Here is a 27,256-nt window from a genome sequence, read left to right on the forward strand (position 1 = left end):
TAAGGTCCTGACCATCTGGAGTTAAGGTCCTCACCATCTGGAAGTAAGGTCCTGACCATCTTGAGATAAGGTCCCGACCATCTGGAGGTAAGGTCCTGACCATCTGGAGTTATCCCATCTGTAGGTAAGGTCCCTCCCATCTGGAGTTATGGTCCCTCCCATCTGGAGGTAAGGTCCTGACCATCTGGAGGCAAGGTCCCGACAATCTGGAGGTAAGGTGCCTCCCATCTGGAGGTAAGGTCCTGACCATCTGGAGTTATCCCATCTGGAGGTAAGGTCCCTCCCATCTGGAGTTATGGTCTCTCCCATCTGGAGGTAAGGTCCTGACCATCTGGAGGCAAGGTCCCGACTATCTGGAGGTAAGGTGCCTCCCATCTGGAGGTAAGGTCCTGACCATCTGGAGGTAAGGTCCTGACCATCTGGAGGTAAGGTCCCTCCCATCTGGAGGTAAGGTCCTGCCCATCTGGAGGTAAAGACCCTCCCATCTGGAGGTAAAGTCCCTCCCATCTGGAGGTAAGGTCCCTCCCATCTGGAGTTAAGGTCCCAAACATCTAGAGGTAAGTTCCAAACATCTGGAGGTAAGGTCCCGCCCATCTGGAGGTAAGGTCCTGACCATCTGGAGGTAAGGTCCCGCCCATCTGGAGGTAAGGTCCCGCCCATCTGGAGGTAAGGTCCCGACCATCTGGAAGTAAGGTCCCGACCATCTAGAGGTAAGGTCCCGACCATCTGGAGGTAAGGTCCTGACCATCTGGAGGTAAGGTCCTGACCATCTGGAGGTAAGGTCCCTCCCATCTGGAGGTAAGGTCCTGACCATCTGGAGGTAAGGTCCTGACCATCTGGAGGTAAAGTCCCGCCCATCTGGAGGTAAGGTCCCTCCCATCTGGAGGTAAGGTCCCTCCCATCTGGAGGTCAGGTCCCTCCCAGCTGGAGGTCAGGTCCCTCCCATCTGGAGGTAAGGTCCTGACCATCTGGAGGTAAGATCTTTACCATCTGGAGTTAAGGTCCCACCCATCTGGAGGTATGATCTCCGCCTTCTTCTACTTTCCCCTCCCTCTCCCTACCTGTCTCATCCTGCCTGCCCCCTGCCTGTCTTCCATCTGCTCTACAAAAAAAGGCATTACCAAATATCTCTGCCTGTCTTTGTGCTGGGTCCCGCTCCGTGGTCGATTACACAATCGACTTCCGCACCCAGGCTCGACTGAGCGAGTGGAACCCGGCAGCCCAGATTAACGCATTCCTGATGGGATTAGCAGAGTACGTGAAGGATGAGCTAGTTTCCCACGACCTGCCCACCTCTCTCGATGGCATCATTGAGCTTGCTTCCCGTATCGACCGACGCATCCAGGCCCGCCAGTGAGAGAGGCATCAGAGGCAAGTGGAGCGCCGCCCAGCAACCCGTCTTCCAGGTTCCTCCGCGCCGCCAGCTCTTCCGGCCCGTCAACCCACGAGTGAGGCCTCTCCCATGCGGGTTGGCCAGTCCAGCCTCACCCCAGAGAAGAAGGAGAGACGCCGGCTGGGGAACCTTTGCCTCTACTGCCGTCTAGCTGGACACTACATTTCCGGGTGTCCGGTAAAAGGGCCGGGCTCGCCAGTGAGGGAGGAGGTCCTGGTGAGCCACACCTCCAAATCCCCCTCCAACCTACTCTGCCAGGCTCGGCTGCTCCTGCCCCAAGGCTCACATTCCCTCGCCATACTTATTGACTCTGGTTCTGATGTTAACATCATTGACGATAACCTAGCACGGCAACTGGGTGTTGGTCGCGTTCTCCTGCCTTCTCCGGTACCTGCCACTGCCCTGGATGGCCGCCTCCTGGAGACAGTCACCCATCAGACAGTGCCCATCCGCATGCTCCTGTCCGGCAACCACCACGAGATGATACAGTTCTGCATCCTGCACTCATCTCGTCACCCTCTCCTCCTGGGGTTCCCCTGGCTCCGGCGTCACAACCCACACCTCGACTGGACCGCAGGGGCTATTCTGGGATGGAGTCCTGCGTGCCATCAGGTCTGCCTGAAGCAAGCCACCGCACCTCAGCCACCCAACAGCTCCAGCTCCGCACCCGACATGTTGGGGGTCCCCGCCGAGTACCTCGACTTCAGGGAGGTCTTCAGCAAGGCCAAGGCAACATCCCTTCCCCCGCACAGGTCGTACGATATCGCCATCGACCTCCAGCCCGGCTCCACCCCCCCAGGGAACGCCTGTACTCCCTGTCCGCCCCGGAGAGAGAGGCCATGGACACCTATATTAACGATGCCCTGGCGGCAGGCATCATCCGTCCCTCCTCATCCCCGGCGGGGCCGGGCTTCTTCTTCGTGGAGAAGAAGGACAAGTCGCTTCGGCCCTGTATTGACTATCACGGTCTCAACGACATTACGGTCAAGAACCGCTATCTCCTGCCCCTCATCTCATCAGCATTCAAACTCCTGGAGGGAGCCACGGTGTTCACCAAGCTCGACCTACGCAACGCCTACCATCTGGTCCGGGTTCAAGAGGGGGACGAATGGAAGACGGCGTTCAACACTCCCTCCGGTCACTACGAATATCTGGTGATGCCCTTTGGTCTCACCAATGCCCCAGCCGTCTTCCAGGCCCTGGTCAATGACGTGCTCAGGGACATGCTCAACAAATTCGTCTTCGTGTACCTCGACGACATCCTGATCTTCTCCCGATCCCAAGCTGAGCACGTCCACCACGTCCAGACGGTCCCGCAGCGCCTCCTGGAGAACTCACTCTTTGTGAAGGCGGAGAAGTGTGAGTTTCACGTCCCGTCCGTCTCCTTCCTAGGGTACGTCGTAGGGAGTGGGACCATCCAGATGGACTCCACTAAGGTTTCCGCCGTCACCACCTGGCCCGCCCCGGACAGCTGCAAACAACTCCAGCGCTTCCTCGGTTTTGCCAACTTCTAGCGGAGGTTCATCCGAGGCTACAGCACGGTGGCTGCCGCCCTCACAGCCCTAACTTCCTCCAAGGTGCCGTTTCGGTGGTCCACTGCCGCTAACGACGCCTTCCTGGCCCTGAAGGCACGGTTCACTTCAGCCCCCATTCTGGTATTGCCTGACCCCGAACGGCAGTTCGTGGTTGAAGTGGACGCCTCCGACGTGGGAGTCAGAGCTGTTCTGTCCCAGAGAATCGCCTCCGACCAGAAGCTTCATCCCTGCGCCTTCTTCTCCAGGCGTTTAACCCCGGCCGAGAGGAACTACGACATCAGGAATAGGGAGCTTCTCACCGTCAAATTGGCCCTGGAGGAGTGGCGACACTGGCTAGAGGGAACCCAGCTGTTGTTCCTGGTGTGGACCGACCACAAGAACCTGGAGTATATCCAGTCCGCCAGGAGACTGAACTCCCGTCAGGCCCGTTGGGCGCTCTTCCTAACAAGGTTCAATTTCTCCCTCTCCTATCGGCCGGGGTCACGCAATATCAAACCTGACGCCCTGTCCCTGCAGTTCCAGGAGGAGGAGGAAGACGCTGCTTATCCTGACACCATTCTACCGTCCTCCCGTTTAGTTGCCACACTCACCTGGGAGGTGGAGGAGAAGGTCAGAGCCGCCGCCCAGGACCAACCTGGACCCAGCACATGTCCGCCTGACCGTCTGTTCGTCCTGCCTGACCTCCAGTCCGAGGTTCTCCAGTGGGCCCACAACTCCCGACTCACCTGCCACCCGGGAATCCAGCGGACGAAGGAGGTCGTCCAGCAGACGAAAGAGGTCGTCCAGCGTCGCTTCTGGTGGCCCTCCCTGGGTGAGGACGTCCGAGGGTTCGTCAATGCCTGCCCCACCTGTAACCAGCACAAACCCTCTCTTCTTGCTCCTGCTGGTCTCCTACACCCACTGCCGGTTCCTCATCGCCCCTGGTCTCACATCTCCGTGGACTTTGTTACCGGTCTGCCACCGTCTAACGGCAACACCACCATACTGACTGTGGTGTACCGGTTTAGCAAGATGGCTCACTTCGTGCCTCTACCGATGCTCCCGTCGGCCAAGGGCACCGCCAAGCTATTATTGTACCACGTCGTCCGCCTCCATGGCATCCCGGTAGATGTTGTATCCGACCGGGGTCCCCAGTTCGCCTCTGTCTTCTGGAGGGAGTTCTGTGCGCTCCTGGGGGCCAGAAGATGGAGACGGCCCTTCGCTGCATGACATCACAACACCCGTCGTCCTGGTCCGAGCAGCTTTTGTGGGTGGAATATGCCCACAACACCCTGACCAGTTCGGCCACAGGCCTCTCCCCCTTCCAGTGCGCCTACGGCTTCCAACCGCCTCTGTTCCCGGCCCTTGAGAAGGAGGCTTCCAGCCCGTCCGTCCAGGTCTTCATTCGCCGCTGCCGCAGGACCTGGACCCGGGCCCGGGCCGCCCTCCTCCGAGCCGCTGGCCGCAACGCCTCTGCTGTCTACCGTCACCGCTCCCAGGCCCCGGAGTACCAGCCGGGCCAGAGGGTCTGGCTCTCCACCCGGGACCTCCCCCTGAAGGTGGACTCTAAGAAGCTGGCTCCTCGGTTCATCGGCCAATTCAAGATCGAGAAGGTCGTCAACCCGGTGGCAGTGCGGCTCAAGCTCCCCAGGTCCATGCGCGTCCATCCCACCGTCCAAGGTCAAGCCAGTCCGAGAGAGTGCTCTGGTCCCCTTGGCGCCTCCCCTGCCTCCTCCGCGCTTCATTGACGGGGGTCCTGCCTTCTCTGTCCACTGTCTCCTACGTTCCTGCCGGCGTGGGAGAGGCCTGCAGTACCTGGTGGATTGGGAGGGTTACGGCCCGGAGGAGAGGTCCTTGGTCCCTGCGAGGCACATTCTGGACCACACCCTCATCAGGAGGTTCCATCAGCGCCATCCTGACCAGTCCTCCAGACCAGGTCAACCCTCCCGACCGCAGACCCCACCACCTCTCTTGTCTGCGTCCTCCAGCGATGTTTCAGAGGCGGAGGATGTCGACCCTGGGGGTCCCTCCTCCAATGAGGACGTGGCCCATTTAGCGGAGGACGAGGAGATGGACGGGGTCTCCAACTACTCCGATGAGGATCACGTGGCCCATTTAGCGGAGGACGTGGAGATGGACGGGGTCCTGACCATCTGGAAGTAAGGTCCCTCTCATCTGGGGGTAAGGTCCTGACCATCTGGAAGTAAGGTCCCTCTCATCTGGAGTTCAGGAGGAGGAGAGGAGAAGGAGAGGAGAGGAGGAGGAGGAGGAGGAGGAGGAGGAGGAGAGGAGAGGAGGGGAGAGGAGGAGGAGGAGGAGGAGGACAGGTTATGTACAACACGCTTATAACCAGGAGGCTAAACGCAGCACAAGAGACTGATGGAGCCTCTTCCTGCTCCTCACCCACAGGTGCTGCTGAGTGACCCGTGGACAGGGCCCCCGGGCCCCAGACGCCCAGGATCCAGGTGAAAGTCAACGAGCGCAGAGTCACGCAAGGGGCCCCTGAAGCCCATCTCCTCCCAAGCCATTCAAAACCGACCGAAAGGAGTTAGAGAGTCGGCAGCACAGCTGGACTATCAGTACAAGAGAAATCATAAAAAACATAAAAAAGACATATTTATGTATTATTTAGTTTATTAGTATATATATTTTTTTTAATATATATTTATATATCTGCAATCTAACCACTATATATGCCTCTCTCACCAGTCACCCATTGCCAGATTGTCTTCGATGCTTGCACCAGACTCTCCAGCGTTCTCCGGACTGATTCCCTGCTACCGACTCTGCCTCGCTCGACCACGTGTCCTGCCTGCCACTCCGCCTGTCTTCTGTCTGCACTCCTCGTTATCGAACCTGCCTGTCCCCGACGATGTATCCTGCCTGCTCCCTGCCTGTCTTCCGTCTGCTCTACAAATAAAAGACATTACCAAATATCTCTGCCTGTCTTTGTGCTGCAATTGGGTCCTAACCACACCTGTTACAGTACAATCTGACCAACAATGGACCCAGCACACAACCCCGAGTTGAGTGTCTCAAGTGATACTTGAGAGTGTTGTCTTTATTTCCAATACACCACACGGCCAACAGGTGGCTTTTTTTTATTGTTATTATCAATTTTACCTGATATATTTATTTATACATTATATATATGTGTGTGTGTGTGTGTGCATGTGTGTATGTACATATGAATACATACATACGCACACATATATACAGTACATGTGTGAATGTATGTATGTATGTATTTTGTGTATGTAGTTTAGGTGTGTATGTATATCCATACATACACATACATAATTTTTTATATATGTGTGTATATACACACACACACAGACATATATATATATATATATATATATATATATATATATATATATACACATTTACATCATTTACATTTAGTCATTTTGCAGACGCTTTTATCCAAAGCGACTTACAAGGGAGAATAACATTCAAGCTACATTGCGACAGATTAGTGTAACAACAACATTCGTGTAACAATAAATACTGCAAGGTGGTGCTAAGTAGTTGTAGGTTAGGACAGGAGGTACTCACTGAAGAGCTGGGTCTTCAAGTGCTTCTTAAAGACAGAGAGGGAGGTCCCTGCTCTGGTCATTTTTGGCAGCTCGTTCCACCAACGTGGAACTACAAATGAGAATAGCCTGGATTGCCGTGGCTGTATGGCCGGCAGAGCCAGGCGACGCTCATTTGACGAGCGCAGCATCCGGGGGGCAACATGTGCTCTTACAAGAGCATTAAAGTAGGCGGGAGCATTCCCAGCAGTCACTCTGTAGGCCAGCATAAGAGACTTGAACTTGATGCCAGCGGCTACAGGTAACCAAGCGGCTACAGGTAACCAGTGGAGCTCGATGAGCAGCGGAGTGACATGTGCCCTCTTTGGCTGGTTGAACACCAGTCGCGCCGCCGCATTCTGTATCATCTGTAGTGGCTTCACCGCACAGGCCGGCAAGCCTGTTAAGAGGGCGTTGCAGTAGTCGAGATGGGACATCACCAAGGTTTGTAACAGCAGTTGAGTGGCATATTGGGTCAGGTACGGCCTGACCTTTCGGATGTTGAGTAGTGCGAAGTGGCAGGACCGGGAGACGGCGGCAACATGGTCCGAGAATGTCAGTTGGTCATCAATAATGACACCAAGATTCCTTGCAGCCTTGGTAGGAACAAGAGATAGAGAGTCGATTTTAATATCAATGTTGTGATAAATACCTTGTTTGGCCGGGAAGACCAACAGTTCCGTTTTCGCCAGATTTAGTTGAAGATGATAATCCTTCATCCATGTGGATATGTCAGCGAGACAATCCGAGATCCGCGTCGAGACAGTAGGGTCGTCGGGCGGGAAGGACAGATAGAGTTGAGTATCATCCGCATAGCAGTGATATGAAAAGCCATGTGAGCGGATGATCGGGCCCAGTGAGATGGTGTATATGGCAAAGAGGAGGGGTCCTAGCACCGAGCCTTGGGGCACCCCTGTGGTGAGGTTGTGAGGCACAGACAGCTGGCCTCGCCATGTCACACTGAACGAGCGCCCAGTAAGGTAGGATTCGAACCAGGAAAGTGCACTGCCCGTTATGCCCATACTTGAGAGTATGGACAGGAGTATGCAATGATTGACAGTGTCAAAAGCAGCTGATAAGTCTAGCAGAATGAGAACCGAGGATTTGGCAGCAGCTCTAGCAGTTTTTAAGGCCTCTGTCACAGACAACAGGGCTGTTTCGGTGGAGTGACCACTTTTGAAGCCAGATTGAAGTGTATCAAGAAGGTTGTTTCTTGACAGGTACTCTGTAACCTGTCTAGAGACCGCCCTCTCTAAGGTTTTGGAAAGGAATGGGAGGAGAGAGACCGACCGATAGTTTTCTACTTGATTGGGATCGAGTGAGGGTTTTTTGAGCAGTGGTGCGACCCGAGCCGCTTTGAAAGCGGAAGGGAAAGTGCCGGAAGTTAGGGAAGAATTAATCACATGTGTGATTGCCGGGGTGATAGTCGGTGATATGGCTTGAAGGAGGTTAGATGGGATCGGGTCTAGCGGACAGGTAGTAGGACGGCTACATGTTAGTAGTTTAGATACCTCACTTTCAGCGAGGGGGGTGAAACCAGGGAACGATGAGCCTTGGGCTGGAGAAGACAGGTTGTGAGTAAGTTGTTTAGTGAATTGGCTGCTGATGGCTGCCACTTTGTTTGTAAAAAAGGAGGCAAGGCAGTCAGCAGTGAGGTTAGTAGCTGGGGGAGGTGGTGGAGGGTAAAGCAGAGACTTGAAGGTGGCGAATAACTTACGTGTGTCTGTGGCACCGTTGATCCTATCGTTGAAGAAGGCCTTCTTGGCAGCAGTGATGCTGGAAGAGAAGGAGGACAGCAGTGTCTGGTAGCTTGCAAGATCCTCAATTGTTTTGGATTTGTGCCATTTCCTCTCGGCTGCTCTGAGGTCAGTGCGCGTTTGCCGGAGGGTGTCAGTCAGCCAAGGGTGCGACTGGGTTGAATGAGCAGGTCTGGTGGATAGTGGACACAGGCTATCCAGACATGAGCTCAAGGTGGAGCAGAGGGAGTCAGTGGCATCATTAACCTGCAGAGAGGAGAAAGTGCCATGGGGTGGAAGAGAGGAGGAGAGCACAGAGGAGAAGTGGGTGGGAGACAAGTTGCGGAGATTGCTGCGGATAGTAACCATGGGTGGGGAGGTGGGGGGTAGTTTTGGTAGCTGGACATTGAAGTGGATGAAGAAGTGGTCAGAGAGATGAAGAGGAGTGACCCTTAGGTTGTCCGTGGTACAGCTCCGAGCAAGAATGAGATCGAGCTCTTTGCCAGCCTTGTGAGTCGGTGGAGTCGGGACCTGTCTTAGGTCGAACGAGTGAACCAAAGACAGGAAGTCAGCCGAGCTCACACTGTCCAAGTGGATGTTCATGTCTCCGAGGACGAGCATGGGACACTCATGCTCAGGAATTGATGACAGCAGGGTGTCAAGCTCATGTAGGAAGTCACCTAGTTGTCCTGGTGGACGGTAGATGACGACCACATAGGCTTTCACCGGAGCAGTCACCAAGACGGCGTGATATTCAAAGGAGGTGAAGTTGTTTAAAGGCAGCAGTGGATTAAATTTCCATGTGTTGGAAATTAGCAGGCCAGGGCCACGGCCAGATGGTCTGGATGTGTGGGAGAATGAGTAGTTAGTGGAGAGTGCAGCCGGGGTTGCGCTATCTTCCGGTTTAATCCATGTCTCAGTGAGAGCAAGGAGCTCCAAGGAGAGGTGGTTGGCATGACCAGAAATGAAGTCTGCCTTGTTAACTGCAGATCGACAATTCCACAAGCCAACAAAGAAGGAGGTCTTTGCAGAAGATGTTTGCTGCAGGGACCTGAGGTTACCCGGATTGCATCGGCGTATGGTATAACGAGGCTTTCTGGGTGACCTTGAAGTTGTAGTGATGCGGTAGTAGCACATTTTGTATGGAGTGAGAGAAAGAAGGCAGGTTTGCCTTGTTCGGTGTCCTTGCTTCGGTTGACGTGCAGAGGTAGACGTGCGTCTTTACACAGAGCGACTACAAATGGGCCAACGCTTGAAGCTAACACTTCAAGGGCAGGACCATAAATAGGTGATAGAATACAGCTGCTCATGTGATTAGGGTTGCACCTGGCTAAGAGCACGCCCACATAAGAGAGGACTTACCTGAATAGGGGGTGTGTCTGGAACACAAGCTTGTTGGCAGATCAGCAAATAGCAGTGAAATGTACAGAGTCAATCCAGTAGTCCAAGTTGCAATACTACAATACGAGCAGTGATACACTACACAGCAACCTCAGCACTAGAGCTCGACTCAGAGTTAGTTTGTAGTGCAGGGTATTTATCCCTGTTCAGCGGGAGGAGGACACGCCCAGAAAGTTAGACAAAGGGTTTACTGATTAGAGGGAGTTGCTTGGCTCACACCCTTGCTGATGGCTGAGCAGTTAGCAGCAGATATGCCGGTACTACCCTGAACCAGCTAGGACAAAGTAAGTGCCAAATAAGACTGAACCAGCAATAATAACAAGAAAAACAACAGCAAGGGACAACAACAAACGACAACAATAAAACAGATAAAGCAGTGTCCCATTCCCATTCATATTTCCTCAAATATAAACAGTTAAATAAAAACCAAGCCTCATAAATGCCGGGGGTGTGGTCAAAACAAATAAATAAAGCGTGTGTACAGTATGCCTGTTACACAGCGTGTGTACGGTACACGCCTGTTGCACAGCGTGTGTACACAGCGTGTGTACGGTACGCCTGTTACAAAGTGTGTGTACAGTACGCCTGTTACACAGCGTGTGTACGGTACACCTGTTGCACAGCGTGTGTACAGTACGCCTGTTACACAGTGTGTGTACAGTACGCCTGTTACAAAGTGTGTGTACAGTACGCCTGTTACACAGTGTGTGTACAGTACGCCTGTTACAAAGCGTGTGTACAGTACGCCTGTTGCACAGCGTGTGTACACAGCGTGTGTACACAGCGTGTGTACACAGCGTGTGTACACAGCGTGTGTACGGCACGCCTGTTACACAGCGTGTGTACGGTAGAACCTGTTACACAGCGTGTGTACACAGTGTGTGTACACAGTGTGTGTACAGTACGCCTGTTACACAGCGTGTGTACGGTAGAACCTGTTACAAAGCGTGTGTACACAGTGTGTGTACACAGCGTGTGTACGGTACGCCTGTTACACAGCGTGTGTACATTTCTGCTGCTTTACTATAAATTGATAAATTCATGAATACAATCAAATACTATTTTCAAAATTTTATTGTCTTCAACTCATTGTGTGAGAGGTGAAGCTTACTCTGAGAATTGGATTGGTGTTGTTTTTGTTCTACAGTGTGCCGTGTGCGCACCTTATAAGTTATTATTACTTATTACTACTATTCTATGGAAATGCTTATTTGATGTATGTTATTAGTATATCGATCCCTGTTGCTTTTCATAACGACAACTAATGCACACACAAGTGTAATGGACCATCTGTGGCTTTTGACTCGATTGTATCCTGACTTATCTCTGGGAAGCATGGGAACGGTAGTAAAGCTATTACCTTGGATGCACTGTGCCATCACCCCCTAACTAACCTCAATGACACCCATTTAGTTTGTTAGTTGGAATGTGAGAGGCTTGTGCTCACCTGCTAAACGGAGCAAAATCCTAACTCACCTCACCAAGATGAACCTCAGCTTCTGTCTACTACTGCCAGAAATATTCACAAATCCTGGCGTTCATCAGACACTATAAAACAATATATGAGTGATCTTGCTCTTGGGTAACTCTGTAATGTCCAAAATCACTAATCCTGAAATCCACTCTATTAATTTTAGTTTCCTAGTAATTTCTGATCACGGCCAATTAGTTTCAACCTCATAAATGAAACAAACCGGAACCCTCCCATTGCTATTTTTATTATTTTTTGTTTTGGTATTTCGTCGTTTTTTTAATATATTTTTAGTGTATTTAGTATTTTATAGTATTATTTAGTATCTTTTTTTTTTTTTTGTATTTGTAAGTATTTTATTTAGTCTTTTTAGTATTTGACAGTATTATTTAGTATCGTTTTAGTTTTTAAATATATTTTTGTATTTTTAATATTTAATTTAGTATTTTTTAGTTTTTATAGTTTTATTTAGTATATTTTTAGTCGTTTAACATATTAACATATTTGTAAGTATTTTAGTATCTGTTAGTATTTTATAGTATTATTTTTGTTTTTTATTATGTTTTAGTATTTGTTAGTATTTTATTTAGTCTTTTATAGTGTTATTTGGTATCTTTTTAGTTTTTAAATGTTTTTTTAGTATTTCTAGTATTTAATTTAGTATTTGTTTTAATTTTATAGTATTATTTAGTATATTTCTAGTTGTTTAATATATTTACGTAGTTGTTAGTATTTTATAGTATTATTTTGCATCTTTTTTTATATGTCTGTGTATTTGTTAGTATTTTAATTAGTCTTTTATAGTATTATTAGTATCTTTTTAGTTTTTAAATATTTTTAAGTATTTCTAGTATTTTTTTTGGTATTCTATAGTATAATTTAGTTTAATTTAGTTGTTTAATATGTTTACGGATTTGTTAGTATTTTTAGTATTTATTAGTATTTTATAGTATTATATTGTATCTTTTTTATATGTTTTTGTATTTTTTAGTATTTTATAGTATTATTTGGTATATTTTCATTTGTTTAATATGTTTTAAGTGTTTTATGTTTTTTATATTTGTTAGTATTTGTTAGTGTTTTATATTTGTTCGTATTTGTGAGGACCGGGGATGGTAGCTCAGGAGGTAGAGCTGGTGGTCTAGTGATGTAAAGGTTGCTGGTTGGATCCCAGGCTCCTCCTGCTAGCATGCTGTAGTGTCCTTGAGCAAGACACTTAACCCCTAATGGCTCCTGATGGCTGCGTCCGTCGGTGATTGAATAATTGTAAGTGGCTTTGGTATTTGTTCGTGGTTTATGTTTTTGTTAGTGTTTTATGTTTTTTATATTTGTTAGTGTTTTATTTGTTTTTTATATTTGTTAGTATTTGTTAGTATTTGTTCGTGTTATATGTTTTTTATATTTGTTAGTATTTGTGAGTGTTTTATGTTTTTTTATATTTGTTAGTATTTGTTAGTGTTTTATGTGTTTTTTTAATATTTGTTAGTGTTTTATGTGTTTTTTATATTTGTTAGTGTTTGTTAGTGTTTATGTTTTCTATAACTGTTAGTATTTGTTAGTATTTGTTAGTGTTTTATATTTGTTAGTATTTGTGAGTGTTTTATCTGTTTTATATTTGTTAGTATTTGTTAGTATTTGTTCGTGTTTTATGTTTTTTATGTTTGTTAGTATTTGTTCGTGTTTTATGTGTTTTTTAAAAATTTTCGTATTTGTTAGTGTTTTATGTGTTTTTTATATTTGTTAGTGTTTGTTCGTGTTTATGTTTTTTTTATGTGTTAGTATTTGTTCGTGTTTTATGTATTTTACATTTACATTACATTACATTGCATTTAGCAGATTTGTTTGTATTTGTTAGTATTTGTTCGTGTTTTATTGTGGTTTTTGTATTGTTTTAGTCGCAGTGTAAATTCCAATAAAGCTTCAAGCTGAACAGACCCACAACCACACATTTCCTAGTTTGACTTGAACGCAGCGTCCGCTGCAGCGCCCCGCCCTCCTCTGCGCCGTTCGCCTCCCGCGGGTCCTATTGGCTGATCTCTGTGTCCGTCCTGGCTCTCCCCGGCTTCCCGTCCTTTTATTGGCTGGTGTGCTGCTGAGACCCCGCCCACCGCCGCTCCCTCTTCTAGAAGATTCTTCCTCTTCTTTCCCGGCGCAGCAGCAGCAGCAGCACCAGCACCTTCAGGATGTTGGGGCAGCAGCAGGTTCTAGTTCTGAGTGAGTGAAACCAACCGGAATATTATTAACAATATTAATAATGTTAGTTATATTGATATTACTACTCTAGTGTAACTAGTACGACGTCACAGTAACATGGCGTCCGACGCTAGACAGCACGTGTCCGTTAGCATGCTACACGCTACAGGCTACGGAACAAGGGGAAGCTGCGGCGTTGAGCTAGGCTAGGCTAGGCTAGGCTAAGCTAGGCTAGGCTAAGCTAAGCTAAGCTACGCTAAGCGGCCCTTTCTCTGTTCCAATAACATGAAAGGAAAATTCTCCGTGTCGCTCTTGACGCGAACCGTTCAAGCGGTGGCGTTTTGTGACGTCACTGAGCGCTTTTCGGTCACCGCTTTGCATCCATTGATTCGTTATAGATAATTTGGTTGTTGGGATGGTTTTATTGATCGGAGCAGCCTTTCAGACCTGTTGGGTCGCCATGGCGACGCAGCTCCATCCTTACCGGACAGGTGAACAATAAGTACCAAGCGCAGAAACTTCAGTTAATAAAAGTACTAAATATACATAATACGTATACATACACGTGTGTGTGTGGACGTGGACAAATGTGTTTGTACCCTTACAGATCATTGAAACAATGCTTCATTCCTCCTGAAAAGTGATTAAATCAAAATCAATGTTCTCATGCCTGCATGCCTTCCGTCATAGAGTAAGGCAAAGAAACTGTGAGAAGAGATAAAATTATTGTGAAAGAGTTCAATTATTGTGAAGGATATCAATTATTTTCTAAAATGGCCTGGACAGATTTGTTGGTACCCCTGAGAAAAGATGATAAATAATTGGATTATAGTGATATTTCACACTAACTGTTTTCTTTATTAGTTTCACACATGTCTTCAATCTTATAATCAGTCATTCAGCCTGTTTAAATGGAGAAAAGTAGTCACTCTGCTGTTTGGTATCATGGTGCGCACCACACTGAACATGGACCAGAGAAAGCAAAGGAGAGCGTTGTCTGATTCAAGAGGTTTATTCTTAACATTCATATACATACTTTCATACATATATGCAGTGAAATGTCAATGCAATGAGGAGATCAGAAAGAAAATGACAAGCATGTTAAAGGTAAAGGCTATAAGAGCATCTCCAAGCAGTTTGATGTTCCTGTGACTACCGTTGCAAATATTGAAGTTTAATGTAGCCAACCTCCCTGGACGAGGCTGCAAGAGGAAAGTCGACCCCAGATTGAACAGAAGGATAGTGCGAATGGTAGAAAAAGAGCCAAGCAATACTTCCAAAGAGGTACAAGCTGAACTCCAAGGTCAAGGTACATCAGTGTCTGATCGCACCCTCCGTGGCTTTTTGAGTGACAGTGGGCTCCATGGAAGAAGACCCAGGAAAACTCCACTTTTGAAAGAGAAACAAAAAGGCCAGACTGGAATTTGCTAAAATTCATATTGACAAGCCACAATGCTTTGGGAGAATGTCCTTTGGACAGATGAGTCAAAACTGGAGCATTTTGGCAAGTCACATCATCTCTATGTTCACAGATGAAAAAATAAAGCTTTCAACGAAAAGAACACAACACCTACTGTGAAACATGGAGGAGCCTCTGTTATGTTTTGGGGCTGCTTTGCTGCGTCTGGCACGGGGTGCCTTGAATCTGTGCAGGGCACAATGAAATCTCAAGACTATCAAGGCATTCTGGAGCCAAACGTACTGCCCAGGGTCAGAAAGCTCCGTCTCAGTCGCAGGTCCTGGCTCCTCCAACAGGATAATGACCCAAATCAACTCTGATCAGTCTACACAATCTACTGATCAAGAGAGTTTTATACCAAACAGAGGTTGTGTGCCATTGGTCAGGTGTCACAACACTGTGCCCCGCAATCATCTTCGGGTGTTACCCTCAAACAGTGAATTACAGTCAAACTCTGGTGACAGATAGAATCCTGCTATGCCATTAAACAAACACACAATGCTCCTTCAAGCCCCCTGAGGTTATTCTTATCTCCACTCAAGGTTGAGTGAGGATGGCATGTGATCTGGTTCTTCAATACTGCAATAGACATTGTTTAGAAAGAACAGTCTTCATATAAACTCTGAGAGACTCATTAAAAACCCAGAGGCAATGTGTTTTAAAACTAGGTAACATAATAAAAGCTGTATAAAACATCATTCAAACAATTTATCATGTGCATTTCTCTCTCAGGGGTGTGGTAGTACTTGTTGGCTACGTCAGGTCCCAGTTGAGACTGCACCATCAGATGCATAACACCATTGTCATATTGTCTTGGTTACAAACAGCTTGTTAAGATTGATACGGGCCCTGGAACATGAGATTCAGCCACTTTCTGTATGCTGACGCTTTACTTCCTGTTTGTTTTCAGATCAGAACATCAAGAGGGAGTCTGGGAGGAAAGTCCAGACTGGAAACATCACTGCTGCCAAGGTGAGACTGTACTGTCAGTACACAAACATCAGTCCCGTAGAGTACCGGTCCAGTCCCATAGGGTACTAGTCCTGTGTATTAGCGGTACAATAGGGTACCAGTCCAGTAGTTTACTAGTCCAGGGGTGTCCATCTCAGTCCAGTATGGTTCCACTCGAGTAGGGTACTGGACCAGTAGAATACCGATCCAGTAGAGTACCTGTCCAGTCAGGTACTGGTCCAGTAGAGTACTAGTCCGGTCCAGTAGGGTACTCGTCCGGTAGAGTACCGGTCCAGTGGGGTAGTGGTCCAGTGGTGTCCGTCTCAGTCCAGTGTCTCTGTGTTTCAGACCATTGCCGATGTGATCAGGACGTGTCTCGGCCCCAGGGCCATGATGAAGGTAAGAGATAAAAACCAGACGAGAGAATAAATCCAGACGAGGGGTTGAAGACCAGACGAGGGGATGAAGACAGGAAGTGCTAAAGTGGTTTAAAGGGACGTTCCGTGTTGTTACAGATGCTGTTGGACCCGATGGGGGGGATCGTGATGACCAACGATGGGAACGCCATCCTCAGAGAGGTGAGGACGAATCACAGCGCTCCTCAGCCATGATGTCACCTTGTGGTGACATATGTAACTCATAAAATATTTCATAAAAATGTCTTAAATTGAAACCGATAAGTCTGCGTACAAAAAGAAAACACATTTTTTAATCTCATAATATAAATTACACAAGTCTGTAATGATGATGTCTTCATTTCTGCGGGGGTCTGGCCCGGCCGTGGGATTATGGGATGTGTCTGACCCTCTGGTTTCCATGCCAACAGATCCAGGTGCAGCACCCGGCTGCCAAGTCCATGATCGAGATCAGCCGCACGCAGGACGAGGAGGTGGGAGACGGGACCACGTCTGTCATCATCCTGGGTCTGTAATACTGTCTGTAGCTATCTGAGATATTACTGTGTCAGTAGTACACTGTACTGCTGTCGGTAGCTATCTGGGGTATTACTGTGTCTGTAATACGGTCTGTAGCTATCGGAGGTATTAGTGTCTGTAGTACTGTCTGTAGTACACTGTCTGTACTACTGTCTGTAGCTATCTGATGTATTACTGTGTCTGTAGTACTGTCTACAGTACACTGTCTGTAGCTAGGGAAATGCTGTCAGTATCAGTGTGTAGTACTAATGTGTATTTCTGTGTCTGTAGCTGGGGAGATGCTGTCAGTAGCTGAGAACTTCCTGGAGCAGCAGATGCATCCGACTGTAATCATCAGCGCTTACAGGATGGCTCTGGAGGACATGTTGGAGGCTCTGAATGACATCAGGTACTACTACGCAGTACTATTGCAACACAGTACTTTTACACTGTACTACTCCACCTAACTAGAACAGTTCTACTACTACGCAGTACAGCTACTACTGCTACTACACAGTACTACTCCACCTAACTGGAACAGTTCTACTTCACAGTACTACTACTACACACTGCTATTACACAGTATTAGTCCCCTTAACTAGAGCAGTACTAACGTAAACAAACAGGTCAATCTGAAGAAGATCATCAGATGAGAAAGTATGGTAATACCAATAGTACTTGGTGTATTGTAAAAGGTAAAGTATCATAATACTAATAGTAGTTGGTGCTCCGCCCCAGCACCCCGGTGGACCCCAACGACCGGCCCGTGATGCTGAAGATCATCCGCTCGGCCGTGGGCACCAAGGCGGTGAGCCGCTGGGCTGAGCTGGCCTGCACGATCGCCCTGGATGCCGTGAAGACGGTGGAGCTGGAGGAGAACGGGCGCAAGGAGATCGACATCAAGAAGTACGCCAAGGTGGAGAAGGTACGTACTGCCACCGTAGTACCACATGGATGTAGATCAGACTTTACCCAGATTGGAGGAATATTCGGAAGTTATATGAACTAGGGATGGGCGTGGTTAGTCGACAGGGGGAAATATGTCCAACTGCGGAAGTGTCGTGTCTTAAAAAAAGTTAAAAAAAAAAAAAAAAACGACTTGTCAAAGTCACTGTTTGAGGACTCATCCGTTAGTTGACGATCACTAACCCACGTGTGGGGAGGAAAAAAGATAAATATAAATGATGTATAGTCGACATCACTTCTGGAGACTTGATGTTCTGTGTGTCTATATACAGTGGGGCAAAAAAGTATTTAATCTGCCACCAATTGTGCAAGTTCTCCCACTTAAAAAGATGAGAGAGGCCTGTTATTTTCATCATAGGTTCACTTCAACTATGAGAGACAAAATGAGGGGAAAAAAATCCAGAAAATCACATTGTCTGATTTTTAAAGAATTTATTTGCAAATGATGGTGGAAAATAAGTATTTGGTCAATAACAAAAGTTCATCTCAATACTCTGTTATATACCCTTTGTTTGCAATGACAGACGTCAAACGTTTTCTGTAAGTCTTCACAAAGTTTTCACACACTGTTGCTGGTATTTTGGCCCATTCCTCCATGCAGATCTCCTCTAGAGCAGTGATGTTTTGGGGCTGTCACTGGGCAACACTTACTTTCAACTCCCTCCAAAGATTTTCTATGGGGTTGAGATCTGGAGACTGGCTAGGCCACTCCAGGACCTTGAAATGCTTCTTAAGAAGCCACTCCTTCGTTGCCCGGGCGGTGTGTTTGGGATCATTGTCATGCTGAAAGACCCAGCCACGTTTCATCTTCAATGCTCTTGCTGATGGAAGGAGGTTTTCACTCAATATCTCACCATACATGGCCCCATTCATTCTTTCCTTTACACGAATCAGTCGTCCTGGTCCCTTTGCAGAAAAACAGCCCCAAAGCGTGATGTTTCCACCCCCATGCTTCACAGTAGATATGGTGTTCTTTGGATGCAACTCAGCTTTCTTTCTCCTCCAAACACGACAAGTTGAGTTTTTACCAAAAAGTTATATTTTGGTTTCATCTGACCATATGACATTCTCCCAATCCTCTTCTGCATCATCCAAATGCTCTCTAGCAAACTTCAGACGGGCCTGGACATGTACTGGCTTAAGCAGGGGGACACGTCTGGCGCTGCAGGATTTGAGTCCCTGGCGGCGTAGTGTGTTACTGATGGTAGCCTTTGTTACTTTGGTCCCAGCTCTCTGCAGGTCATTCACTAGGTCCCCCCGTGTGGTTCTGGGATGTTTGCTCACCGTTCTTGTGATCATTTTGACCCCACAGGGTGAGATCTTGCGTGGAGCCCAGATCGAGGGAGATTATCAGTGGTCTTGTATGTCTTCCATTTTCTAATAATTGCTCCCACAGTTGATTTCTTCACAACAAGCTGCTTACCTATTGCAGATTCAGTCTTCCCAGCCTGGTGCAGGTCTACAATTTTGTTTCTGGTGTCCTTTGACAGCTCTTTGGTCTTGGCCATAGTGGAGTTTGGAGTGTGACTGTTTGAGGTTGTGGACAGGTGTCTTTTATACTGATAACGAGTTCAAACAGGTGCCATTAATACAGGTAACGAGTGGAGGACAGAGGAGCCTCTTAAAGAAAAAGTTACAGGTCTGTGAAAGACAGAAATCTTGCTTGTTTGTAGGTGACCAAATACTTATTTTACCGAGGAATTTACCTATTAATTCATTATAAATCCTACAATGTGATTTCCTGGATTCTTTCCCCTCATTCTGTCTCTCATAGTTGAAGTGAACCTATGATGAAAATAACAGGCCTCTCTCATCTTTTTAAGTGGGAGAACTTGCACAATTGGTGGCTGACTAAATACTTTTTTGCCCCACTGTAGTTGACTTTAACTAAGCGATGGTCTGTGTCTATATGATGGTCTCCGTGAGCATTTGACATTAGTACTTTATTAGTATTTAGTGTGTTTGTTTGGCTGCAGGTGCCCGGGGGAATCATCGAGGACTCGTGCGTGCTGCGCGGCATCATGGTCAACAAAGATGTCTGCCACCCCCGGATGAAACGGCAGATCAGGAACCCCCGCATCGTGCTGCTGGACTGTTCCCTGGAGTACAAGAAGGGAGAGAGCCAGGTACTCTAGTACTTTATCGAGTACTTTACTGTTTCCTGGAGTACAAGAAGGGAGAGAGCCAGGTACTGTAGTACTTTGGCCAGTACTTGAGTGTTAGAGAACTGTATTACTTTCCAGACTGACATCGAGATCAGCCGGGAGGAAGACTTCTCCCGCATCCTGCAGATGGAGGAAGAGTACGTCCAGCAGGTCTGTGAGGACATCATCCGGCTGAAGCCCGACCTGGTGTTCACCGAGAAGGGAGTCTCTGGTAAAGTACTCTAATATGGGATTACTCCTCCTGTAAAGTAATCCCGGCCTGAAGGAGTCCCTAGTAAAGTACTCTAATCTGGGATTACTCCTCCTGTAAAGTAATCCCGACCTGAAGGGAGTCTCTAGTAAAGTACTCTAATCTGGGATTACTCCTCCTGTAAAGTAATCCCGGCCTGAAGGGAGTCCCTAGTAAAGTACTCTAATCTGGGATTACTCCTCTTGTAACGTAATCCTGACCTGGTGTACTCTTCTACAGCTAGTATGACTGTAGTAGTAGCCGGTGTAATCCTAATCCAGCGGTGTTATGTGTACTGTGCACTGTGCAGATCTGGCTCAGCACTACCTGATGAAGGCAAACATCACTGCCATCCGCCGTGTGAGGAAGACCGACAACAACCGCATCGCTAGGTAACATACTTCATAATATACTATACTATTACACACTAAATATGTCGAGTCAGTTTGTGTCCAGTGAAGTACCAAGTCGAGTCGCGGGTTGCGTCCCGTCGAGTCGCGCGTTGCGTCCCGTCGAGTTGCGTCGAGTCTGACTCTCCTGTCTCACCCCCAGGGCATGCGGCGCTCGCATCGCCAGCAGGACGGACGAGCTGCGTGAGGACGACGTGGGGACTGGAGCAGGACTGTTTGAGGTGAAGAAGATTGGGGATGAGTTCTTCACCTTCATCACAGAGTGCAAGGACCCCAAAGCATGTAGCATCCTGCTACGAGGAGCCAGCAAGGAGATCCTGGCTGTAAGACCGTCTGTCTGTCTGTCTGTAGCATCATGCCACAAGGAACTCCGGTGACCACCTGGCTGTGTGTTAAGCTGTCTGTCTGCATGCACAGGAAGTGGAGCGGAACCTGCAGGACGCCATGCAGGTGTGCCGCAATGTGCTGCTGGAGCCGCGCCTCCTGCCGGGTGGGGGCGCTGTGGAGATGGCCGTGTCCCAGCGGCTGACAGAGCGCTCGCGGGCACTGACCGGCGTGGAGCAGTGGCCGTACCGTGCCGTGGCCCAGGCCCTGGAGGTCATTCCCAGGACCCTGATCCAGAACTGCGGGGCCTCCACCATCCGGGTGCTGACCGCGCTCAGGGTGGGTACTGCTCTACTTATACTACTGGGTACTGTGACGGAGTACAATTTTAGGAGCAAGTTCCCTCCATTTAGATAAATAATTTATAAATAATAATAATATATGTCAACAGGCAGCAGTACACGGGGTTCAGGTTTGTCATTTGTTTTCTGAGTTCCCATGAACGCAGCATTAAGCCCCCCCTGAGCCACACATCTGTATGATGTCACAAAGCGCCCCGTCCCGTTCCTGCTCCAAGTACAGATGCGGCTCAAACTTGGACCACAAGATGTCTGAACTGCCCCGGATCAAATGACGCTCCATTGGGTTCAAGGAGAGAGAAATAATAATCATCATTATTAAGCATTATAATAGTAATTATAAAAAAATATATATATATTATATTAACAAAATAATAATTATATTTCAAAAAAATATATTAAAAAAAGAATGGTAATTGAATAAAATTTTATTCTTAAATATATAATTATTCAGTGTACTAGTGTAGTACCTCAGTGAGTACAGGCTGAGTACTATGTCAGATCACTAGGTGTACGAGTAGTACCTCATGAGTATATGTTTAGTACTTAGTGAGTACACACGATGATCAGGCTCATATTACTAGCAGTACCTTGTAGTTTCCTACAGGCGTGGACGGGGAAACGGGAGCGCTCGTGTAGTACCTCAGCGTGTACTTGTCGTGTACTCAGCAGGTACTTTGTGTCCAGGCCAAGCACTTGGTGGCTGGCAGCGTGACTTGGGGTGTGGACGGGGAAACGGGAGCTCTGGTGTAGTACCTCAGCGTGTACTGAGCGTGTACTGAGTGTGTACTTTGTGTCCAGGCCAAGCACTCGGTGGCTAGCAGCGTGACTTGGGGCGTGGACGGGGAAACGGGAGCTCTGGTGGACGTCGACGCCCTGGGTGTGGTGGAGCCGCTGGCAGTGAAGGCTCAGACCTACAAAACGGCTGTGGAGGTGAGACTGTCTGTGTGTCTACATGTCTGTCTGTCTGTCGGTGCCTTCTAACCTGTCTTGTCTCTGCTTGTCTCTGCAGACGGCCATTTTGCTGCTGCGTATCGATGACATCGTTTCCGGGCACAAGAAGAAGGGAGACGAGCAGAGTGGTGGAGGACCAGGAGCCGAATAGAGCGGCTAACAGGCTAACCGCTAACTACTACGACCACTGTTAGCTTCCTGTCAGATGAGTCATTTCTACCTGTTATCGCTGTGCTCGCTCTCTTAGCCCTGAGTTAGCTCTGTTAGCTCCATGCTAGTTCAGTGCTAGCTGTAAGTGTTTACTGAAGTGTTGAATAAACAAGCTAAACCTTCTCTTGTCAGTTTGAGACCGTTCATCTTCCGGCTACACTTCCTGCTGTGGCCTCTAGGGGGCGTGGCACACCATACTAAAAGACAGTATCACACAATACATTACATTGATCAGACGCATTTATCCAAAGTGACTTACAACTATTCAAACACCGACGGACGCAGCCATCAGGAGCAATTAGGGGTTAAGTGTCTACAGCATGCTAGCAGGAGCCTGGGATCGAACCAGCAACGTTTAGATTATTAGACGACCAGCTCTACCTCCTGAGCTACTATCCCCACCACATACTAAAAGACAGTATCACACGGTGCTAAAAGACAGTATCACAGCATACTAAAGGACAGTACCACACCATACTAAAAGACAGTATCACCATACGTAAAGACAGTATCACACCATACTAAAGGACAGTACCACACCATACTAAAAGACAGTATCACCATACGTAAAGACAGTATCACACCATACTAAAGGACAGTACCACACCATACTAAAAGACAGTATCACACGGTGCTAAAAGACAGTATCACCATATTAAAGGCAGTACCACCATACTAAAAGACTATCACACCATACTAAAAGACTATCACACCATACTAAAAGACTATCACACCATACTAAAAGACTATCACACCATACTAAAAGACTATCACACCATACTAAAAGACTATCACCATATTAAAAGACAGTATCACCATACTAAAAGACAGTATCACCATATTAAAAGACAGTACCACCATACTAAAGGACAGTACCACACCATACTAAAAGACAGTATCACACGGTACTAAAAGACAGTATCACCATATTAAAAGACAGTACCACCATACTAAAAGACTATCACACCATACTAAAAGACTATCACACCATACTAAAAGACTATCACACCATACTAAAAGACTATCACACCATACTAAAAGACAGTACCACCATATTAAAAGACAGTACCACCATACTAAAAGACTATCACCATATTAAAAGACAGTATCACCATATTAAAAGACAGTACCACCATACTAAAGGACAGTACCACACCATACTAAAAGACAGTATCACCATACTAAAAGACAGTATCACACGGTACTAAAAGACAGTATCACTATATTAAAAGACAGTACCACCATACTAAAAGACAGTATCACCATACTAAAAGACAGTATCACCATATTAAAAGACAGTACCACCATACTAAAAGACAGTATCACCATATTAAAAGACAGTACCACCATACTAAAGGACAGTACCACACCATACTAAAAGACAGTATCACACGGTACTAAAGACAGTATCACCATATTAAAAGACAGTACCACCATACTAAAAGACAGTATCACACCATACGTAAAGATAGTATCACAGCATACTAAAAGACAGTATTACACGGTGCTAAAAGACTCACACGGTGCTATAAGACAGTATCACACCATACTAAAAGACAGTATCACACAGTGCTAAAAGACAGTATCACCATATTAAAGGCAGTACCACCATACTAAAAGACAGTATCACCATACGTAAAGACAGTATCACACCATACGTAAAGACAGTACCACACCATACTAAAGGACAGTACCACCGTGTACTAAAAGACAGTACCACACTACTACACTATCACACCGTTGTAAAAGACAGCATCACACTGTACTAAAAGACAGCATCACACCGTACAAAAAGACAGTATCACACCATACTAAAAGACTACCACGTCGTACTAAAAGACAGTACCACACCATACTAAAATACTGTATCACACGGTACAAAAAGACTATCACACGGTACAAAAAGACAGCATCACACGGTACAAAAAGACAGCATCACACTACCAAAAGACAGCATCACACTGTACTAAAAGACAGTATCACACGGTACAAAAAGACAGTATCACACGGTACTATAAAACAGTATCACACGGTACTATAAAACAGTATCACGCGGTACTAAAAGACAGTACCACATCATACTAAAAGACAGCATCACATGGTGCTAAAAGACAGTATCACACGGTGCTAAAAGACAGTATCACAGCCTACTAAAGGACAGTACCACACAGTGCTAAAAGACAGTATCACCATATTAAAGGCAGTACCACCATACTAAAGGACAGTACCACACCATACTAAAAGACAGTATCACACGGTGCTAAAAGACAGCATCACACTACTAAAAGACAGCATCACACTGTACTAAAAGACAGTACCACACTGTACTAAAAGACAGTACCACACTACTAAAAGATAGCATCACACCATACTAAAAGACTACCACGTCGTACTAAAAGACAGTACCACACCATACTAAAATACTGTATCACACGGTACAAAAAGACTATCACACGGTACAAAAAGACAGCATCACACGGTACAAAAAGACAGCATCACACTACTAAAAGACAGCATCACACTGTACTAAAAGACAGTATCACACGGTACAAAAAGACAGTATCACACGGTACTATAAAACAGTATCACGCTGTACTAAAAGACAGTACCACATCATACTAAAAGACAGCATCACACGGTGCTAAAAGACAGCATCACACGGTGCTAAAAGACAGTATCACACGGTGCTAAAAGACAGTATCACCATACTAAAAGACAGTATCACCATATTAAAAGACAGTACCACCATACTAAAAGACTATCACACCATACGTAAAGACAGTATCACACCATACGTAAAGACAGTATCACACCATACATAAAGACCGTATCACAGCATACTAAAGGACAGTACCACACCATACTAAAACACTATCACACGGTGCTAAAAGACAGTATCACACGGTGCTAAAAGACAGTATCACACGGTGCTAAAAGACAGTATCACACGGTGCTAAAAGACAGTATCACAGCATACTAAAGGACAGTACCACACCATACTAAAAGACAGTATCACACCATACGTAAAGACAGTATCACACCATACGTAAAGACAGTACCACACCATACTAAAGGACAGTACCACACCATACTAAAAGACAGTATCACACGGTGCTAAAAGACAGTATCACAGCATACTAAAGGACAGTACCACACCATACTAAAAGACAGTATCACCATACGTAAAGACAGTATCACACCATACGTAAAGACAGTACCACACCATACTAAAGGACAGTATCACACGGTGCTAAAAGACAGTATCACCATACAAAAAGACAGTATCACCATACTAAAAGACAGTACCACCATACTAAAAGACAGTATCACCATACTAAAAGACAGTATCACCATACTAAAAGACAGTATCACCATATTAAAAGACAGTATCACACGGTGGTAAAAGACAGTATCACCATATTAAAAGACAGTACCACCATACTAAAAGACAGTATCACACCATACGTAAAGATGGTATCACAGCATACTAAAAGACAGTATCACACGGTGCTAAAAGACTCACACGGTGCTATAAGACAGTATCACACCATACTAAAAGACAGTATCACACAGTGCTAAAAGACAGTATCACCATATTAAAGGCAGTACCACCATACTAAAAGACAGTATCACCATACGTAAAGACAGTATCACACCATACGTAAAGACAGTACCACACCATACTAAAGGACAGTACCACACCATACTAAAAGACAGTATCACACGGTGCTAAAAGACAGCATCACACTACTAAAAGACAGCATCACACTGTTCTTAAAGACAGTACCACACCATACTAAAAGACTACCACGTCGTACTAAATGACAGTACCACACCATACTAAAATACTGTATCACACGGTACAAAAAGACTATCACACGGTACAAAAAGACAGCATCACACGGTACAAAAAGACAGCATCACACTACTAAAAGACAGCATCACACTACTAAAAGACAGCATCACACTGTACTAAAAGACAGTATCACACGGTACTATAAAACAGTATCACGCTGTACTAAAAGACAGTACCACATCATACTAAAAGACAGCATCACACGGTGCTAAAAGACAGTATCACCATACTAAAAGACAGTATCACCATATTAAAAGACAGTATCACACCATACTAAAAGACTACCACGTCGTACTAAAAGACAGTACCACACCGTACTAAAATACTGTATCACACGGTACAAAAAGACTATCACACTGTACAAAAAGACAGCATCACACTACAAAAAGACAGCATCACACTACAAAAAGACAGCATCACACTACTAAAAGACAGCATCACACTGTACTAAAAGACAGTACCACACTGTACTAAAAGACAGTACCACGTCGTACTAAAAGACAGTACCACACCGTATTAAAAGACAGTATCACACGGTACTAAAAGACAGCATCACACCGTACTAAAAGACAGCATCACACGGTACAAAAAGACAGCATCACACCATACTAAAAGACAGTACCACGTCGTACTAAAAGACAGTACCACGTCGTACTAAAAGACAGTACCACACCGTACTAAAATACTGTATCACACGGTACAAAAAGACAGCATCACACTGTACAAAAAGACAGCATCACACTACAAAAAGACAGCATCACACCGTACTAAAAGACAGTACCACATCATACTAAAAGACAGTACCACACGGTACTATAAAAAAGTATCACGCGGTACTAAAAGACAGTACCACATCATACCAAAAGACAGTACCACACGGTACTATAAAACAGTATCACGCGGTACTATAAAGACAGCACCAGACGGTACTAAAAGACCATTTCAGTACCACATGATACTGAGACAGTTGTTTTTTATTTTTTATTTACTTATTCAACAAGTTTTTATTTTTTGTACACATGAAAAAATGTCATTTATTACATAGGAAACAAGTTGTTTTGTTTTCTTATTACACATTAAAAAAGTTGCTTTATTTTTTAGTACACATGAAATAATAGGTTATTTTAGTACACATGAAGTTTTTTTAAATAACACATTTAAAAAATTGTTTTTTTT

The 27,256-nt window shown here is 46.2% G+C and overlaps 2 protein-coding genes and 1 pseudogene across 3 annotated transcripts in view; 2 read left to right on the forward strand and 1 right to left on the reverse strand.

Moving 5' to 3' along the window:
- The window catches only part of LOC307238073, a 154,896-nt pseudogene that overhangs the window by 2,722 nt on the left and 124,918 nt on the right, over nucleotides 1-27,256 (reverse strand). The gene's annotated exons all lie outside the window — the stretch shown is intronic.
- Nucleotides 13,209-22,347, forward strand: cct3 (chaperonin containing TCP1, subunit 3 (gamma)). The gene is made up of 14 exons (XM_080011603.1): nucleotides 13,209-13,304; nucleotides 15,653-15,714; nucleotides 16,042-16,092; nucleotides 16,209-16,271; nucleotides 16,520-16,616; nucleotides 16,899-17,016; nucleotides 17,346-17,532; nucleotides 19,550-19,699; nucleotides 19,817-19,949; nucleotides 20,278-20,359; nucleotides 20,520-20,700; nucleotides 20,795-21,040; nucleotides 21,862-21,993; nucleotides 22,073-22,347. Exons 1-14 carry the CDS (start codon nucleotides 13,274-13,276, stop codon nucleotides 22,163-22,165), a joined length of 1,626 nt encoding a protein of 541 aa, XP_079867729.1. The 5' UTR covers nucleotides 13,209-13,273; the 3' UTR covers nucleotides 22,166-22,347.
- rims2b (regulating synaptic membrane exocytosis 2b) overlaps nucleotides 25,696-27,256 on the forward strand; it is a gene marked incomplete at both ends in the record, with an annotated part of 51,274 nt that continues 49,713 nt past the window's right edge. The window contains one exon of the mRNA XM_080004211.1: nucleotides 25,696-25,731. Within this exon, the coding sequence (XP_079860337.1) occupies nucleotides 25,696-25,731 (36 nt within the window). The remainder of the gene's footprint in view (nucleotides 25,732-27,256) is intronic.

The sequence above is a fragment of the Zeus faber genome (assembly GCF_960531495.2).
Source record: "Zeus faber genome assembly, chromosome: 1".
In the NCBI taxonomy this organism is placed as follows: Eukaryota; Metazoa; Chordata; class Actinopteri; order Zeiformes; family Zeidae; genus Zeus; species Zeus faber.